Source organism: Dermochelys coriacea, chromosome 11 (genome assembly GCF_009764565.3).
Source record: "Dermochelys coriacea isolate rDerCor1 chromosome 11, rDerCor1.pri.v4, whole genome shotgun sequence".
NCBI lineage: Eukaryota > Metazoa > Chordata > Testudines > Dermochelyidae > Dermochelys > Dermochelys coriacea.
This window is the reverse complement of record NC_050078.2, coordinates 596034-615631: the sequence shown is the minus strand read 5'-3', so window position 1 is coordinate 615631 and position 19598 is coordinate 596034. Positions and strand designations below refer to the sequence as shown.

General features: G+C 56.5%; 1 protein-coding gene across 1 annotated transcript in view; it reads left to right on the top strand.

Annotated features, from left to right (window-relative positions):
* ASIC4 (acid sensing ion channel subunit family member 4) overlaps positions 1-7547 on the top strand; it is an 87142-nt gene extending 79595 nt beyond the window's left edge. Inside the window, exons 7-10 of the mRNA XM_038422840.2 lie at positions 1289-1380; positions 2711-2790; positions 3311-3415; positions 5211-7547. Of these exons, the coding sequence (XP_038278768.1) occupies positions 1289-1380; positions 2711-2790; positions 3311-3415; positions 5211-5318 (385 nt within the window). The 3' untranslated portion in view covers positions 5319-7547. The remainder of the gene's footprint in view (positions 1-1288; positions 1381-2710; positions 2791-3310; positions 3416-5210) is intronic.
* The last annotated feature ends 12051 nt before the right edge of the window (positions 7548-19598 follow it).

Here is a 19598-nt window from a genome sequence, read left to right as displayed (position 1 = left end):
CACAAGTACCACCGCAATGAGACCTACATCCGGTGAGCACCCCCTGCCCCACAGCACCCCCCTCCCCACAGCGCCCCCCTGCCCAGCCCCCCGTTACCTCACCCTCAAGTACCACTGCAACGAGACCTACATCCAGTGAGCGCCCCCTGACCCACAGCGCCCCCCTGCCCAGCCCCCCGCTACCTCGCCCGCAAGTACCTCCGCAACGAGACCTACATCCGGTGAGCACCCCCTGCCCCACAGCACCCCCCTCCCCACAGCGCCCCCCTGCCCCCAGCGCCCCCCTGCCCAGACCCCCGCTACCTCGCCCTCAAGTACCTCCGCAACGAGACCTACATCCAGTGAGCGCCCCCTGCCCCACAGCGCCCCCCTCCCCACAGCGCCCCCCCTGCCCAGCCCCCCATTACCTCGCCCTCAAGTACCACTGCAACGAGACCTACATCCGGTGAGCGCCCCCTGACCCACAGCGCCCCCCTGCCCCCAGCATCCCCCTGCCCAGACCCCGCTACCTCGCCCGCAAGTACCTCCGCAACGAGACCTACATCCGGTGAGCGCCCCCTGCCCCACAGCGACCCCCTACCCACAGCGCCCCCCTGCCCAGCCCCCCGCTACCTCGCCCGCAAGTACCTCCGCAATGAGACCTACATCCGGTGAGCGCCCCCTCCGCACAGCGCCCCCCTGCCCCACAGCGCCCCCCTGCCCAGCCCCCCGTTACCTCGCCCACAAGTACCACCGCAGTGAGACCTACATCCGGTGAGTGCCCCCTGCCCCACAGCGCCCCCCTCCCCACAGCGCCCCCCTGCCCAGCCCCCCGTTACCTCACCCTCAAGTACCACTGCAACGAGACCTACATCCAGTGAGCGCCCCCTGACCCACAGTGCCCCCCTGCCCAGACCCCCGCTACCTCGCCCTCAAGTACCACTGCAATGAGACCTACATCCGGTGAGCGCCTTCCTGCCCCACAGCGCCCCCCTCCCCAGCCCCCGCTACCTCTGCCCCCAGCGCCCACTGCCCACCTGCCCCTTGTTCCCCTGCCCTATAGCACCCTCTTTCCCCTACCCTCCAGAGCCCACTGTCCCCAGCGCCCCTCCTTGCCCCTACCCCCGCCCCAGCACCTGCTACACCACAGCACCCCCCTGCCAGAGCCCCCCAGTGCCCACTGCTCCCAGCGCCCCCTTGACCCTGCCCCCCAGCGCCCCTCCTGCCCCCCAGCACCCACTGTGCCCGTGCTGAGCCCCCCCAGGCTGTGCCCGCGCCGAGCCCCTGTTCCCGTTTGTCCCGCCCCCAGAGAGAACTTCCTGGTGTTGGACATTTTCTTCGAGGCGCTGAACTACGAGGCCATCGAGCAGAAGAAAGCCTACGAGCTGGCGGGGCTGCTGGGTGAGTCGCTGGAGCCCCCGTGCCCCGTCCCTGGTCACCCCCTGCGCCGTCCGGCCCACCCGGGGTGCCCCTGCCCCATCCCCCCATCCCCTGCGCCCCGTCCCGGGACACCCCCTGCGCCACTCTGCCTATCCAGGGTGCCCCCGTCCCATGCGCCCCCGTCCCTGGGCACCCCCTGCACCGTCCCACCCATCCGGGGTGCCCCCGCCCCGTCCCCCCTCCCCTCGTGCCCTGGTCCCTGGGCACTCCCTGCGCCACCCTGCCCACCCAGAGTGCCCCTGCCCCATCCCCCCACCCCTCACACCCCCATCCCTGGGCACACCCTGTGCCGCTTCACCCAACCCCCCACCGCCCATGCCCCTGTCCCTGGGCACCCCCTGTGCCACCCCACCCATCCGGGGTGCCCCCGCCCCATCCCTCATGCCCCCATCCCTGGGCACCCCCTGTTCCACCCCACCCATCTGGGGTGCCTCAACCCCATGTGCCCCCGTCCCTGGGCTCCCCCTGCACCACCCTGCCTTTCTGGGGTGCCCCCCACCCCATCCCCCCACCCCTCGTGCCCCTGTCCCTGGGCACCCCCTGGGCCGTCCCGCCCAGTCTGTGGTGCCCACACGCCATCCCCTCACCCCTACCCCCGGCCACCCCAGGACACAGCCCGAGGGAACCTCTCACCTCCCCGCTGGGCAGGCGCTGACGGGTCCCGTTCCCCGCACATACCCGCAGACACCCAGCCATGCGGGTCCCCATGGCCGGTAACGGAGGGACGGGGGCGCTTGTCCCTGGGGTGCCCTGGGTGGGGCAGACGCCAGGCAGGGACATGGGGCAGCATTTGACTGGCTGTAATAACCCCCCACCCCACTCCTCTCCCACGCCCCCACTGTCCCCTCCTTCCCCTCCTGCTCTCTCCCCCACCCTCACTAGCCCCCTCCCACAGCTCCCCCCGCCTCCCCACTGCTCGCCAACACCCTCCCACTGCCCCCTCCTCCTGCCCCTCCCACTCTCACTAGCCCGCCCCACAGCTCCCTCCTCCCCGACACTCCTCCCCAACACCATGGCTCCCCCCTCCTCCTCATGTCCCCCCACTGCCCACTCCTCCTGCCCCATCCTCCACTCTCACTAACCGCCCCACGCCTCCCACTCCCCATGGCTCTCCCCTCCTCCCCCGGCACCAGTGGCTCTGGGGAGTCAGTCAGGTGCCCGCCCTGGCAGTGCCCTGCCCCCAGGTCCTGACCCGGCTGAAGGGCGCAGAGGGCTGAGCCGGGCTGGCTCTGGCAGCCCCTTCACCCCATGCCCCCCAATCCCCCGTGATCAGCTCCCTCTCTGCTGCCAGGGGACATCGGGGGGCAGATGGGGCTGTTCATCGGCGCCAGTATCCTGACCATCCTGGAGATCCTGGACTACATCTATGAGGTGAGCACCAGCGCGGGCCTGGGCACCCATCTCTCGCCTCCCATTGCAGTTTGGGGCTGAGTGTCCGCCCTGGGCACCAGTGGGGCCGAACGGCTCAGCCTGGGGTGTCAGCTCCACACCGGCCCCTGCAGGCCCCTGGAGTTCTGTGAGCCGGGATGGGGGGGACTGATCTCCCCATGGCTCACATCCCCCCTGCCCCGTCACGCCCGGCGAAGGAGCAGGTGGCCAGGGCGGGGGGGCGCTCCGAGATGGGCAAAGGAGGGGCCAACCCACCACCCTGAGTGAGTATGTGTGAATGTGCGTGTCTGGGCACGTCTGTACACGTGTCTGGGCATGTGCGAACAGGCATGTCTGTACACACGTGTCTGGGTGTGTACACACATGTGACTGGGCGTATGTGTCTGGGCGGTCTGTACACGTGAGTCTGGGCATGTCTGTATGAGCGGTCAGTACACGTGTCTCTGGGCATGTCTGTACACGTGTGCGCTGAGCAGCCCCCTCCACGTTCTTGCCCGCCCAGGTGATCCGGGACAAGGTGAGCCGGGCTCTGGGCCGCTCCAAGCCGCCCCTGAGGAAGCCGTCGGGCAGCATCGCCACGCTGGGGCTGGAGGAGCACAATGATCAGGTACGCGGCCCCCAGGGGTGGTGAATGGGCCCAGCCAGTGATACCTGGGCGGGAGGAGGGTGGGTGAGGCGGGGGGGGTGCTGAGGAGGGGGAGAAGGGGCCTGGCCAGTGAGACGCCCCGGGGGCGGGGTGGGGGAAGGAGTCTAAGCACAAAGGGGGGGATTTTGTCCCGCTCCCCAGACACGCTGGGTTTTATCCTGTCTCAGACCATAGAGATTTCGGGCTGGAAAGGCCCAGCTAGTCCTGCCCCTGCGCTGGGCCGGGACCAAGTAACCCCAGCCTGACCCCGCCAGGGCCTTGGCCCACCCGTTCCTAAGAACCTCCCGGGTCCGGGGCTCCATCGGCTGCCCTTTGCTGCTGCCCGTCGCCCCGGCTGTCTGGGCAGGTGCCCACTAGTGCTGGCCGAGGTCTCTGCTTGTTACAAGGGGGCCCTGTGGCCCCGAAACTGGTCCACGGCGTCGGTCCCCACCGCTGTATTTCGGGTGCGTTAGCGGCGCTAGGCTGGAGCCCGGGACCCGGGGCCGCGCCATGAGCGCGGCATGAACCACTGTGGCAATGACGCTGGTAATCGCTTGCCCAGTGTCGCGAACTCGGCCGCTGTGGCTGTCAGCACAGGCTGGATTTAGTTTAATTTCCTCCTAGTGCAAAAATCGAAGTCATTAAAACTCCTTGGAAAGGCTCATTGCTTGCACTGTGCGACCAGCAGCCGGGAACAGGGACCCCTCCCGGGCCCCAGGGAAACCTGCCCAGGGGCCTGGGGCTCTGCTGGCTGCAGGGGCTGGAGGCCGTAGCTGGCGATCGACTCGTCCGGCACCCCCCAGCCCGAGCTACAGGACGGGCGGGTCTGGGGCCGGCGGTGCTGCCGCTCTGGGGTCAGTCGGGTAGCTCTGTGCACGGCCGCGGAGTGACGCCAGGTCCCCAGGGAGTGGGGGAGACCAGAACCTGGCCCCTAGTGAGTGGCACGTGCCGGGCCCGGTGCCGACTGTCTCTGGGGGACGCCCGTGGCTGCCCCATCACCGCAGGACCACGTTGGCCAGGCCACGCTGCCCCCTGCTGGGCAAGTAGGGCTGGTGTTGGGCAAGTGTCTTTGTCGTGCCCGCATCGTGATCCCGCTGCGATTGCTCTGGGACGGGCATTACAGCGTCACTGGTTCCCCCGAGCGAGGGGAGATGGAGGGGGCTGGGGGTTGGGGGCTGGGGAGAGGGCTCCCGGCCCTGGGGGCTGGTGCCAGGGTGAGGGTCCCCGCCCTGGGTGCTAATGGCCAATACAAACAACTCCAGCTGAGTCGCTCTGTATGGGGCTGATGTGTCCAGTGCCCCGGTGCCCGGCTGCAGCCAGGGACCCTGGGGAGGTCATTTAATCTCCAGCCGGCAGAGTGAGGGGGGAGCCAGGCCCAGGCTAACGGCGAGGTGTGTTTGTCCCCTGCATCGATGGGGCCTGTCTCATTGATGGGGCCTGGCCAGACCCTGCCTTGGGCTGTAACCACGTCCCCACACACACGTGGCCAGTGTGGCGAAGGCAGGGCTGGAGACAGCCACCTGGGGCCCGTACCGCAGCTGGATGGCACCGGGCTCCTCGCCCTGCCCTGAGCTCTCAGAGGTGGGCAGGGCCTCGCCAGCAGGCGTCGCAGAAACACCTGGGGGGTGTCGGCTGGGGGAGGGGAAACATAAGGCCCAGCAGAGCTGCCCCATGGGCCTCGCGGCGGGGAGGGGTCTCATGGGTGGGGGCACCAGGCCTAGCTCCCTGGGGAGCAGGGGGAGCCCGGCAGTGGTGCTGACAGTGCCTTCCCTTGCAGAGCCCCTGCGGGACGCTGGGCCGACACGCCGAGGGCGCCTACAGCACCAGCATCCTGCCCAACCACCGCTACGCCCACCAGGGCGTCTTCGAGGACTTCGCCTGCTAGACCGGGCTCAGCACTGCGGGTGCGAAGGGCCCCCCAGCCCCACGGGCTGCACGGAGAACGGCACCAGCGCCTGGCACGGCGGGCACCGGGCCCATCCCCTCCCCAGCTGCTCCCCCGCCCCAGCCCGTCAGCACGCCTGGCGCCTCCCGGAGAGGCAGTAGATGCTTTGGACCCCTCACCCTTGCCCGATCCCCTCCCCCTTGGCCCCAGGACGGGCCCAGCACGGCAGCCCCACGCCCAGCCAGCGCCGGGGTTGGCCCAGCACGAAGCACCCGGCGCAGAACAGAGCCACGCAGCCCTGCCCCAGGAGCAGCCAGCCGGGACAGACGTGGCACTGGCCGGAAAACAGCCCGGCCCGAGGATCGGGCCCAGCACGGGGACTGGGGGACGGGGCAGGGACCACGTGTAAATGCTGCATTTGGCTGTGGAGGTGAACCCCCCACACCCAGTGTGAGTGAACACTTCCCCCCACACACCCCCGGGAGGGGCTGCAGCCCAGTGGCTCCCACCCCACGGGGAAGGGGCCTTGCTCAGAACAGTCTTGGGCTGCCCTAGAGCCTCCCGCCCAACAAGCACCCCCTGTGGCTGCACCAGCCAGCTGCATGACCCCCCCGCGCCAACTACCCCCGCGCATGCCCTGTCCTGCACCCCCACCCCAGTGAACCCTCCCGAGCTCCCCACACCCCCACCCCAATGCAGCCCCAACCACGCACAGACCCCACTTCTGTCCCCCCAGTGCAGACCTGCCCCCCATCTCCATTCCTTGCTGCGCCCCCCTTAGCCCCCCCCGGGGATCGGTGTGTCTTGCCCAGCCCCTCTGCACCTGCCCCTACCAGGGCTGCCCGTAACACACATCTCCTGGGCCTGTGGCCACCCCAGGCCACCTGGCTCCTGCAGCGCCCACCGGCATGCAGGGGAGTCACGGGCCGGTCCCCATCAGAGGCTCTGATGCTGTCTGGGAAGAGGGCCCAAAATACCTTGAGCCCTGGGGGCGGGGGGCAAGCTGGGTCTCAGGCCCTGTCCAGTGCCCATAGTGGGGGGTGGTCAGAGCCCAGCCTGACCTACTTCCCCTTTTCCCTTCGCTGGACACTGCCACCACCTGTGGGCACAGCCCCCCCCCCCAGAGCTCCCCCCAGCCCCTCCCGGCCCATCTCCCACCCCACCCCATCCCTGGGTGCTGAGCGCCCGCTGTCCCCCCCCCCACACTGTGTGTTTGTGCCCTGAGCCCTGCGCCCCTCGCAGCCCATTCCCCCCCACCCCATCCCTGGGTGTTTGTGCCCCAAGACCTGGGCCTTGCCCCAAGCCCTGCACCCCTTCCACCCCATCCCCCCCACCCCACCCCATCCCTGGTGTTTGTGCCCCGAGCCCTGCACCCTGCCCAGCACACCCCTCCCATCGCTCAGGTCTGCACTGCCAGCCGCTGCCTGTGTCATCCCAGAACCCCCCCCACCCCACGCCGGTTCCCGCCAGCCCTGCTCCCCAGGGAACTCCCACTGCCCTGGGCCAGCCGGGCGGGGCCCTGGGGTGCTGCTGGGTGGGTGGGGTGAGGCAGGGCACAGCCCCTTGGGGGCACCAGGTGTGTGGGGGGGGCAGAACCCAGCCCCGAGGGGTCACCGTGGCAGCAGGGCCCTGGCCGGGGACGGGGGCGGGCAGCACCTTGCGCTGTAGTCACAGCCTCTGCTCCCGGGGTAATGGGCCGGCACCAGGATGTGGCTTCAGGGGAGAGGGGGCGGGGGTGTCACTGTGTGAACATTGGGCAAGGGAGGGACGCTCCCTTCCTACCCCTGCAGGGACTCTTAGTCCTCCGGCCCCTTCACTTTCAGCCCCGGGCACAGCCATTGGCCTTGGGGCCCTGTGCTCCCTTCCCCACCCCCAGCTGCACAGAGTGGGGAGGGGAGAGGCGTGATGGGGGAAGGCCCCCCCCTTGAGTAGACTCCTCCTTCACCCCCCCACCACGCCCCCGTGGCTCAGAGCAGCCAACAGGCTGGGCACAGACTGAGCTCCTGGGAGCATCCCTGGGGGTCTGGACAGACAGACACACAAGGCCACGTACTATGTGGGGGGCTGGACAGACAGACACGGGATGACAGGCACCCCGGGACGCACACACATAGCGCTAAAAAGAAAAGGAGGACTTGTGGCACCTTAGAGACTAACAAATTTATTTGAGCATAAGCTTTCGTGAGCTACAGCTCACTTCATCGGATGCATTTGGTGGAAAAAACAGAGGGGAGATTTATATACACACACAGAGAACATGAAACAATGGGTTTTATCATACACTGTAAGGAGAGTGATCACTTAAGATGAGCCATCCCCAGCAGCAGGGGGGGAAAGGAGGAAAACCTTTCATGGCGACAAGCAAGGTAGGCTATTTCCAGCAGTTAACAAGAACGTCTGAGGAACAGTGGGGGGTGGGGTGGGGGGGAGAAATAACATGGGGAAATAGTTTTACTTTGTGTAATGACTCATCCATTCCCAGTCTCTATTCAAGCCTAAGTTAATTGTATCCAGTTTGCAAATTAATTCCAATTCAGCAGTCTCTCGTTGGAGTCTGTTTTTGAAGTGTTTTTGTTGAAGGATAGCCACCCTCAGATCTGTAATCGAGTGACCAGAGAGATTGAAGTGTTTTCCAACTGGTTTTTGAATGTTATAATTCTTGACGTCTGATTTGTGTCCATTCATTCTTTTAGGTAGAGACTGTCCAGTTTGGCCAATGTACATGGCAGAGGGGCATTGCTGGCACGTGATGGCATATATCACATTGGTAGATGCGCAGGTGAACGAGCCTCTGATAGCGTGGATGATGTGATTAGACCCTATGATGGTGTCCCCTGAGTAGATAAGTAGACAGAGTTGGCAATGGGCTTTGTTGCAAGGATAGGTTCCTAGATTAGTGGTTCTGTTGTGTGGTGTGTGGTTGCTGGTAAGTATTTGCTTCAGGTTGGGGGGCTGTCTGTAAGCAAGGACTGGCCTGTCTCCCAAGATCTGTGAGAGTTGCGCAGTGCACCCGGCTGTGCACAGGGCCACGCTGACAGACCTGCATGAGGCCTGGATTCGGGGGCCCACGGTGCCATGAACCTGCGCATGGCACAGTCTCAGGGCTCACACATTTGGCTGTGTCAGAGCTGAGCTGTCAGCACGGGCCTGGCAAGGGGGTGTCTGGGTACAGGGGAAAAGACCGCCCTGCATAGGAACAACAAGTCTGCAAGCAGGGCAGGAGTCTGAGCACCCAGGAGCATCCGAACACCCCCATGCTACCGCCCCGGTGTGTGCACAACCACATGTCCCCCACCACACACATAGCCACGCGGTCCCTGGCGATGGACAGACAGATACACACAGCCATTGTTGTATCAACCAGGCAAGGTATTAACAAGCTTCAACAGGACTTTATTTTCAAAGTGGAAACCTCTTTACCAAGCTGCTGCTGCACCCTCTGTAGCTCTCTCCCAGCCTCTCAAATCCTCCCCAATTCTTCCTGTTTCCTGTCCTTTCAGACTCCCAACAGCCAGTGCGCCCAATTCTAATAATTACAAACAGCATCTAAACACCACATTCCCTCCTCTCTTAAGAAACTCTCCCAATTACAATAAACATTATTGTTCTAACCACAGGAACAAATATGAAACAAGACACTATACTGTCGGCAGAAATATTACACTGAAAACACTGTAGATATCACATAGTCCAGACAGGTGGTCGTCTGGGTCTGACAGGCCGTCTCTCAAGCCCTGGTTCCAGTGCAATGTCTTATTCTAATGATACTACGGTGAAGTCATCCAATGCAGACTGGGTGTTGGCATAATCTCCTCTTGGTGCAAAGGCAGGTGCAAGATAAAAAGCATTCTGTACCTGCCCTATTAGAAAGTGATAGGTGTTAGGTCCCTTCTCTATGGTTTTAAGAGGAGCTGTGAATTTATGGTTCCCTTTGTGTAAAATTCCAGGTTTTCATATTCTAATGAAGAAACCACACTCAACCTTTGGTTCCTTAGCACCCCTCTGCTTGTCTGTGAAAGCCTTAGACTTTGCTTGGTTCTGTTCAACTGCTTTTCTCACATCATCCTCGTTTGGGGCACCGGGTCGTGCCTTTAACAATCCAGCAATGTTCAGTGTAGTATTCATCTGTTTCCCATGCAGTAACTCTGCGGGCGATCTTTGCATTGTGGCATGTCATGTAGCCAGTATGCTTGCAAGAAATCAGTAGTGAAGGGTATCCACAATCGCCTTTCCAGTTTAGCCATTTGCAAACTCTCCTTCAAACTTCTGTTGAACCGTTCAATTTCCCCATTGGCTCGAGGGTAATATAGGGATGTCCTTCTGTGTAAAATGTTCCTCTGTGCTAGAACAGTTTCAAACTCCAGAGAAGTAAATTGACTACCATTATCTGAAACCAGTTCTTTGGGGTTACCTTCCCTGCTAAAAACTGAAGAGAGGAACTTAATTACTGAAGCAGAAGAGATTTGTGATGTAAACACTACCTCAGGCCATTTACTGAAACAGTCTATTAAAGTGATGGCATAACGGCAGTCAATTGGAGCAGTATCAAAGGGTCCTATAATATCAATCGCCACTTTTTCCCATGCAGGTTCAGGAAGAGGAACAGGCTGTAATGGAGGGGTACATGTCACTGCTGTTTTATCATGCATTTGGCAAGTGACACAGGATTTTATGAGTGCTTCAGTTTGAGAGTCCATCCCTGGCCACCAATACAGATCCCGTAGTCGGTGTTTGGTTCGGACAATTCCTTGATGAGTATCATGTGCCAGTGTATGAGTTTTGACTGTAATTCTTCTGGCACAAGGAGCCGGTGTGTACCTCATAGCACACAGCCATCAAAACAAAGAAAGTTCATTCAGAACTCTAAAATAAGGCAGCAAAACTGGGTCAAGGTTTTTAGGGTGACTGGGCCCTCTCTGTCAGAAATTCCCATAGTTTTTGTTGAATTAGACACGCTGAACAAGCAGCTTGAAATTGTTCTCTTGTAACTGCAGTGAGAGTGCTTGTAATAAGTGCAACCACTACATCCTCATCCTCCAGTGGACCATCTGGTGAATGCAAAGGCAGGCGAGAAAGGCAATCAGTAACCACATTTTGGTTTCCAGACTTATATTCCAGTTCATAATTGAAAGAGAGTATTCTTGCCGACCATCGAGCAATACGGTATCCTGCTCTTCCCAGTCCTTTCGTTGTGAGCAACGTTGTCAAAGGGCTGTGGTCTGTGCGCAACTTGAACGTGCGGCCCCACGGGTAAGTTCTCCATTTTTCAGTAGCCCAGACACAAGCAAGTGCTTCTTTTTCGACTGTAGAATATTTTCTCTCAGCATTACTTAGTGTCCTTGAAGCAAATGCAACAGTTCTCTCTGTGTTGTCCTCACGCAGTTTTGTGAGAACAGCCCCAAGTCCATAACCAGAAGCATCAGTAGTTACAATTGTGGGCAATGCAGGACTGAATAGGGCAAGTACTGGACTATGTACAATCAAGTCTTTCACCTTTTCAAAACTAGCTTGTGCATCCGTTGTCCACACTCAGGTTGAACTTCTCCATAGTAATTCCCGTAACGGTTCAATGACAGAAGCATAATTGGGAATGAATTTTACATACCAGGAGGTAAGGCCCAAGAAGGAAAGTAAGGTTTGCAAAACTGTTGGAGGAGGAGCATTTGAAATTGCCAGGATATGATCTGGATCAGGTTTTAGTCCAGCCTGTGACGTTGTATGCCCCAGAAAGGAGAGTTCAGTTTGTCTAAATTTGCATTTGGACCTATTGAGCTGGAGGCCTGCTTTGCTGATGCAGTTTAGTACAGACTGCAGGTTATCGTCATGCTCCTCGGAAGTATTTCCAAACACAATAATATCATCTAGACAGCACTGAACTCAATGTTGATTCTTCAGAATCAATGACATCATTTTTTGGAAGGCACTTGAGCGAGACCATATGAAACACGTTTAAAATGAAATAGTCCTTCATGTGTAATAAATGCCGTGAGGTCTCTGCTATCTTCATGCAACATGACTTGGTGGTATGCGCTCTGCAAATCAAGAGTAGTAAACATCTTTGCTCCACGGAGTTCTGCAAATATTTCTTCTATGTGAGGAAGAGGATGGCTGTCAATCACAATAGCTTTATTTGGCTCCCTTAAATCCACACAAAGACGAATGCCTCCACCCTTCTTCTGCATCACTACTATAGGTGAAACCCATTCCGTGGAGCCAATCTCCTCAATAATGTCCTTTTGAACAAATTTTCTCAGTTCCTCTGAAACACCTTCCCTGACTGAAAATGGTAAGTGCCGTAACTTCTGTCATACAGTCTCATATTACTCCGCATTTTAACTTTATGCAGAAACCCATAAGCACAACCAAGTTTCTCCTCAACCTGGTGTTGGGTCCCAGCTGAAACTGGTGTGTGTTCCGCAAGAGTGCTTTGCTGAGGAAGATCAATTCATCCATTAACTACCCTGAGATTTAAAGCAGCCAATAAATCTCTGCCAAGGATAGCAGTGCCTTTGTGGACAATGTAGAACTCTACAGTTATACAGCAATCACCAAAAGTAACTATTACTAGCAGGCAGCCATATACTGGAATATGTTTTTTTCAAATAGCACACCAAGTGAAGTTTGGGTTCAGTAAGAGGCACATCTTTAAAGTAATGCAGATAGATGGAATCAGGTAGTATAGATACTGCTGAGCTAGTGTCCAACATTAGCTTAATAGAGTGTGGTTTGCCTGAGGGTATGGCGGAATTGTTTACCGTGCACTTTATTTGGTCTGGAATATGTGCAGTAGTGATTTTGTCCACGCTCAGCACAGTAACATCTGGTATTGTAACTGCATGCACCTGTTGATTGAACTAGCTGCTGTGACATACTTTAGCAAAATGCCCAACCTTTTGGCAATGATTGCACTGAGCTACTTTTGCCGGACATCCTGTGTACCTTGCAAGGTGATGTGGGGATCCACAGCGAAAACATGCTTTTACTGTCTTTTGAATTTGCTGATTTGGTAGTTTTTCATTAGTTTTCCTCTTGCAATCGTGTGTCTGCAGCGATAGTGAACTTTTCTGCAAAGGAGTCACAGCCTGGACTGTGCCTCCGGTATCCAAGCTCATTATTTTGGCTTCAGCTGTAGCTGACTCAGTCTGGGTAGCAATAGTTATTGCTTTTTCTAGTGTAAGTTGTGGTTCTAGAAGTAAGCGTTCTCTTACATGAAGCATGGTTGTTTTCTCAATGAGCTGGTCTCTAATCATCTCATCTGCCATATTCCCAAAGTCACAAGTTACAATCAGACTCCTCAGGGAAGCAATATACTGCATTATAGTTTCCCCTGGTTTCTGCTCACGCTGGTGAAATCTGTAGTGATTAGCTACTACATTCACTTTTGGCACCAAAAAATTCTTTAATGCAGTGAGCAGTCTCATTTTTATCATCTGCAAGGGAGAAAGTGTAAAATATACACTGCCCTTCTGCTCCAAGGCAGTAGATTAGCAGAGCACGCTTTCTTACTTCAGAAATCTCTGTAGCACTGATTGCAAGCAGATAAGTCTCAAACAGATGGATCAAGGTAGTCAAAACAATTGGAGGCTCACCTGGGCTTTGCAGAAAGGGTGCAGGTGGGTTCAGAGGCAGTAGATCCATCCTCATCACCAAAATGTTGTATCAACCAGGCAAGGTACTAACAAGCTTCAACAGGACTTTATTTTCAAAGTGGAAACCTCTTTACCAAGCTGCTGCTGCACCTCTGTAGCTCTCTCTCAGCCTCTCAACTCCTCCCCAATTCTTCCTGTTTCCTGTCCTTTCAGTCTCCCAACAGCCAGTGCTCCCAATTCTAATAATTACAAGCAACATCTAAACACCACAGCCATGCAGTCCCTAGGGATGGACAGACAGACTCACACAGCCACGCAGTCCTTGGGGATGGACAGACAGATGCCAACAGGCATGCAGCCCCTGGGGGACAAACAGACAGAAAGATGGTGGTCCCAGGGGAGGGGGATGGACAGACAGAAGCACACAGCCATGTGGTCCCTGGGGATGGACAGACATATGTACACAACCAGACGGTCCCTGGGGGGGGATGGACAGACAGATGCACACGGCCATGCGGTCCCTGGGGCAGATGGACGGACAGACACACACACAGAGTCACGCAGTCCGTGGGGATGGACAGACAGATGCACACGGCCATGCTGTCACTGAGGCAGATGGACAGACAGATGCACACAACCCTGAAGCCTGCGAGGGGTGATGTCCTGGGGGAGGGGTGCAGTCACCCCATTGTTCTGCTGAATGTGAGAGACATGAGTCCCTGTTTTATAAATGTACAAATGGCTCTGTAATAAAGAGGCACAAATAGATCTTGAGCCTGGCATGCTGAATGGTGTCCTGCCACAGAGCTGGGCCAGCCGCCAGGGCCATGCCTTGATGGCACCGGGATGTGATCCAGGCACCCGCAGAGCATGGGGCGAGGGGGAGACCAATGTCCCAGCACCCATCAGGGCCCTGCTCCATGTGCCGGCCGCCTTCTGCTGCAACCACTCCCACCCAGAGCCAGCAGCTCCCTGCCCATTCCCTGCCCCACGCTCCACCCCTGGGCAGCTGGCTCCAGCTGTGTGGGAGAGAGCCCCCCCACACACACACACACTGGGAGAGCAGCCCCTGCCCAGCCTGGGGCGTGTGGGTGGGTGTCAGGCTCCTGGGTGGTGCCTCGATGGACCCCATGCTGCCAGGCCAGGTTCACCTGGACAAAGGAATGGGGGGGGGGAAGGTGTCAGGGCCCCTCCTTGTGCTGAGCTCAGTGTGGGCCCCGAGCGCGTGCAGGGAGGAGTGAGCCCCATTGCCCTCCCGCCACGTGAACATGCTGCCGTCACACACCCCACCCCCACGCACGCGGCCTTGACTAGGGGAAGCCCCGACATCCCTGATCACAATTCTGCCCCATCCCCACTCACACACACACCTGCAAGGCACTGGATGGGCTGCGGGGGGAGCCCACTGTCACCTGTCTGGAGGGGCGCAGGACCGTGAGTGCCAGCCACAGAGCAGAGCGTCAAGAAGCAGGGCAGACGCCCCGAACTGGGGTGTGTTATCACAGATTTCACCTGCCCAGTAACAGGTGTGAACACTCGAAGCCCTGCAACAGTCAGACCAGCGTCACAGACAGTCCCCGTGGGCTCTCCGTCCAGCTGACACCCAGCAAGCTGACTTCGGGATCGCTGGTTGTCATGCACTGAAGATCACAAAAGATTCCGGTTACTCCGTTGTCACGGCGTCCCCGGGCGATGCTCAGGAGCTGCTCCCTACGAAGCCAGGCAGGACTCTGGGGGAGTCTCCTCTCTGGGCGCAGCCTGTCTTGCAGGACACAGCTCACCCGGCTCCCCCCTTCCTGGGTCTGACGTCGGAGCATCCAGCATCCTCTGCCCCTCCGTGTGCTTCCCACAGCCAGTCCGCCCAGGCAGGGTCCTGGGGGGGCCAGAGGGTCCTGCCCCCCAACTCCGCAGTCAGACGGGACTCTCAGCCAGCCAGTAAAACAGAAGGTTTATTAGATGACAGGAACATGGTCTAACACAGAGCTAGTAGATGCAGAGAACAGGACCCCTCAGCTGGGTCCATTTTGGGGGGCAGTGAGCCAGACAACCACGTCTGCACTTCACTCCTCGTCCCCAGCCAGCCCCCCAAACTGAAATTGTCTCCACCCCTCCTCCTCTGGGCTTTGTCCCTTTCCCAGGCCAGGAGGTCATCGGATTCCTTTGTTCTCCAATCCTTTAGCTCTCACCTTGCAGGGGGAAGGCCCAGGCCATCAGTGGCCAGGAGACAGAGTGTCGGCCATTCTCTGTGTCCAGACCCCTGCCCACACCTGCCCTCTAGGGCTCTGCAACGACCATACACCCTTATCCCCCACCTAGATACTTAAGAACTGCATAGGGGAAACTGAGGCACCCCCAAAATATTCAGAGGAAACATTAAGAACAGTCCTGCTTCGTCACACTCCCTGTCTCAGAGATCAGTCACTTGCCCCAGGATGATTTGTACCTTAGATCACACACCAGAGACAGGGCCTGTAGCAAGCCCTGTAGAAACTGACCAAGGATTTACTAACTAGGAAAAAGAAATGAGAAAGTTTGTTACAGGTCAAAGCAGGGCGACTCTACACACAAATGAGTGACAGTCTGTGGGTCGAAAAGGTGACACTCAGTCAGCGCTGACTGTCCTTTAGGGCTAACCCAGGCTGACCCCAGGGATCTCTGCTTCGGTTTGGTAGCTCCGCTCTGTGAGAGTCCAAAGGGCAGAAGAGAGAGGAAACATTTTCTTGTCAGCTGTTTTTATTTCCTTCCTCCAGAATTCAAGCTGTGGAAGGAGCCTTTTCATGCAGCCTCGTCAAAGGTGTGTAGCGCCCCCTCTCCACCTTCTTTAATCTGCTGACAGGTTTTGATGGAGATGTCTGGGTTCTTCTGGATCCCGCCACCCACTCAGCAGGGTGTATCTTCTTTATTCTTCCCTATGAATTTATCTGGCAATGCCTCCACCCCCCTTGCTCCTTCCTGGAAGGGTCACCAGGGCAGTTTGGGAGGAAAACTCTAACCACAGGGTAATCCCCACTTACTTGCCAGATAGTTGGAGACTTCCAAGAAATAACACAAACACACACAATGTATTCAACACAATAATTATATTAAACAGGGGACAAATACACATAACAGGGTAAAACATGATTTTTAGGATCACCAGTGCCCATGCTGCTAATACCTGTGACTTTCCCCAGGCATGTGACTTGAGGTAGCAAATATAAGATTAGTATCCTGTTGGTACGCGTACTTTGCTGGGGCCCTTGATGACCTATGACCACAAAATTCTTCTCTGCAGTGGTTTAGCAGGATGGCTGACTGTGCTCAGTACAGCCCAAAGGACTCACAAGAGGGAGAAGGTGGTAAATCCCTCCACAGGTTTAATACGAAGCAGGTTATAAAATCCCCAAACCCTTCCTCCCTGGCTTGAGGACACAGTTCAGGGAGTAGGGGGTCCCCAAAACAAATTCCCGGACTGATCGACTAAAAGATGGTGCACTCACAAACTCCATGAATGATCCTCAGGTTCAGAGATGACTCTGGACCCCTTGGTCATGGCAGAGGGGCTGATCTCTGCTGGCAGGGAGCCTCTTTGGGCAGGAATCAGGCGGTGTCGGGCCCAGGATTTCCCCTCACCACACGGGGTGCAGGGCTCAAGGTGCCGATTACAGAACTGTCGTCCAAACTGTCGTCTCCTAGCCCAGCATCCAGACACACTCCCCGCAGGCCAGCCCTGGACTGGTAGCCAGAGCAGAGCTGCCCATGTGGTGACTGGTCTCCCCTAGGGAGCTGGGGGCAAACTCAGCCTGGCTGGGGAAATTTCCCAGCAAAACTCTACAAACTGGGAGTCATCAGTGGGGAAGGAAAAGCCCAGAGGAGGGATCTGCTGTCAGGTCCCTAGAGGCCAGTTCTCAGGGGGAACCCTGCATGCAGGCCTGGGGCTCCCCACACAGCCAGGCTGCCGCTGCCCTGCCTGGCTCCAGACTGACTCAAAAATGGCTTCTCCCCTTTCCTGAGCTCCCTGGGAGGGCCTCTCACTCCCTAGTGATTGCCGGGCAGACTCGGAGTCTGCCTTGGCTCCCCTAGAGCTGCCAGCAGACAGACCCCAGGAATCTAGGTAATCTCCTTGCGGCTTACAGGTGCAAAGGGACAATTAACAAAGTCGTTGCCTCCTGCTATCCCACAACAGCCCATTGAGCTTTGGGCCGGAGACTATCCCTCCTGACTGGGTTCCCAGTTTCAAAGCAGATATTAATGACAGTCATAAAACAAACCTTAACTCTTCCCTGACAACCTGTGATACAGCTATTCTCCGGGAGATTGACACCGGCACCCACATACAAGCATTTTATAAGCACTAAACACATTGTTAGAAAGTCCATACCCATAGAACCGTGCTAACACACAGGCTGGTTTCCGGCAATGACTTTGTCAGTGCTCAGCAGAGGCCTAAAGCCTTGACAAGAGCTGGCACTTCATCTGCCAGGGTCACCCTATCTGTGAGTGAGCTGTGCACTGCACCCAGGGTTTGCTACATGAAACAGCTGCCACCTGGGGCCCAGGCAGGGCTTGCCTGTGTGCTGGCACAAGACGTCCATTTGATGTTATCTGATTAAAATATGACCATATAGATCATTGTTGCAACCACTGTTATATATTTGCAACAAATCTTAAGATGTCGCATGTAAGATCTCTATGACAAGGTTATGATCTGCTGGTTATGATTATGCTATCTGTATGTGTGTATCATTTTTGTTTCTGAAGTTATAAGTGTTGGCTCTATCCCTGGATTTCAAATGTTTGCTCCTGGGGTAACGCCCGTGAAGTAATTAGCCACACCTTGGAGGGACTGGGACTGTTCAAACTGAGTGGCCCATTGAAAGGACACAACTCACAATGGACCATGGGAGACGCCCATCTACACTGAGTGGATTATCCTGTAAACATGCTGTCTGGAGTGTAGGTAATGGCTTCCTGCAATGACTAAGTGAAATCGGGCATGGACATGCAACTTGCCCATGTGACTTTAAACTCCCATCTTTCACCTGTGATTTTCCACTAGCTGTGCTGAGGGCTTTGTTTAAAACAATTGGTTTCCCTCCACATGGTAGAAGATATAAAAGGCTTGGAAACATTTTCACTGTGCCTCTATCCTGTTCCAGCCTCTTTCCTGCTCAAACCTCTGGACTATGAACTTCTACTAATGGGAGCATCTAACCAAGGGACTGAGGTCCTTCCAGTGATTTGGAAGCAACCAGAGACTTAACACGCCAGCAGTTTATTCCATTACTGCTACAAGCCTGTGTGACGGGTTGGATCACAGAAACCCCCTTGGGGAACTTCCACCTGATGTGTTGAGACTACCCCTGAGCCTGTTTCCCCTGGCAGCTTGGGACTTCAGTGCCCTGTCTGGTTTGAGCCAGACACACCAGCCTGCTGCAAACACCGAAGCAGGTCGGTACCACGTCTCCTAAACGCCGCAGGCTTAACTGAAAATAGTTTAAGAAGTGTTCCTGTCTCCGATACTCAGATGCCCAACTCCCAATGGGGTCCAAAGCCCAAATAAATCTGTTTTACCCTTGTTATAAATATAAAGGGAAGGGTAACCACCTTTCTGTATACAGAACTATAAAATCCCTCCCAGAGGCAAAACCCGCCCGGCCAGAGGCAAAACCCTTTCACCTGTATAGGGTTAAGAAGCTAAGGTAACCTCGCTGGCACCTGACCAAAATGACCAATGAGGAGACAAGATACTTTCAAATCTGGAGGGGGGGGGGAAACAAAGCATCTGTCTGTCTGTATGATGCTTTTGCTTACCCTTCCCTTTATATTTATGACAACCCTGTATAAACCTTATGCAGGGTAAACTCATAAATTGTCCGCCCTCTATAAACACTGATAGAGAGATATGCACAGCTGTTTGCCCCCTCCCCCCCACCCCCGGTATTAATACATACTCTGGGTTAATTAATAAGTAAAAAGTGATTTTATTAAATACAAAAAGTAGAATTTAAGTGGTTCCAAGTAATAACAGTCAGAACAAAGTGAATTACCAGGAAAAATAAAATAAAACACGTAAGTCTAGGCTTAATACAGTAAGAAAAGGAGTACAGATGAAATCTCATCCTCAGAGATGTTCCAGTAAGCTTCTTTTACAGACTAGCCTCCTTCTAGTCTGGGTCCAGCAATCACTCACACCCCTGTGGTTACTGTCCTTTGTCCCAGTTTCTTTCAGGTATCCTTTGGGGGTGGAGAGGCTATCTCTTGAGCCAGCTGAAGACAAAATGGAGGGGTCTCCCATAGAAGATTAGAGTTGGAAGAGACCTCACGAGGTCATCTAGTCCAAACCTCTGCTCAAAGCAGGACCAACCCCAACTAAATCATCCTAGCCAGGGCTTTGTCAAGCCTGACCTTAAAAACCTCTAAGGAAGGAGATTCCACCACCTCCCTAGGTAACCCATTCCAGTGCTGCACCACCCTCCTAGTGAAATAGTGTTTCCTAATATCCAACCTAAACCTCTCCCACTGCAACTTGAGACCATTACTCCTTGTTCTGTCATCTGGTACCACTGAGAACAGTCTAGATCCATCCTCTTTGCAACCCCCTTTCAGGTAGTTGAAAGCAGCTATCAAATCCCCCCTCATTCTTCTCTTCTGAAAACTAAACAATCCCACATCCCTCAGCCTCTCCTCACAAGTCATGTGTTCAGGTCCC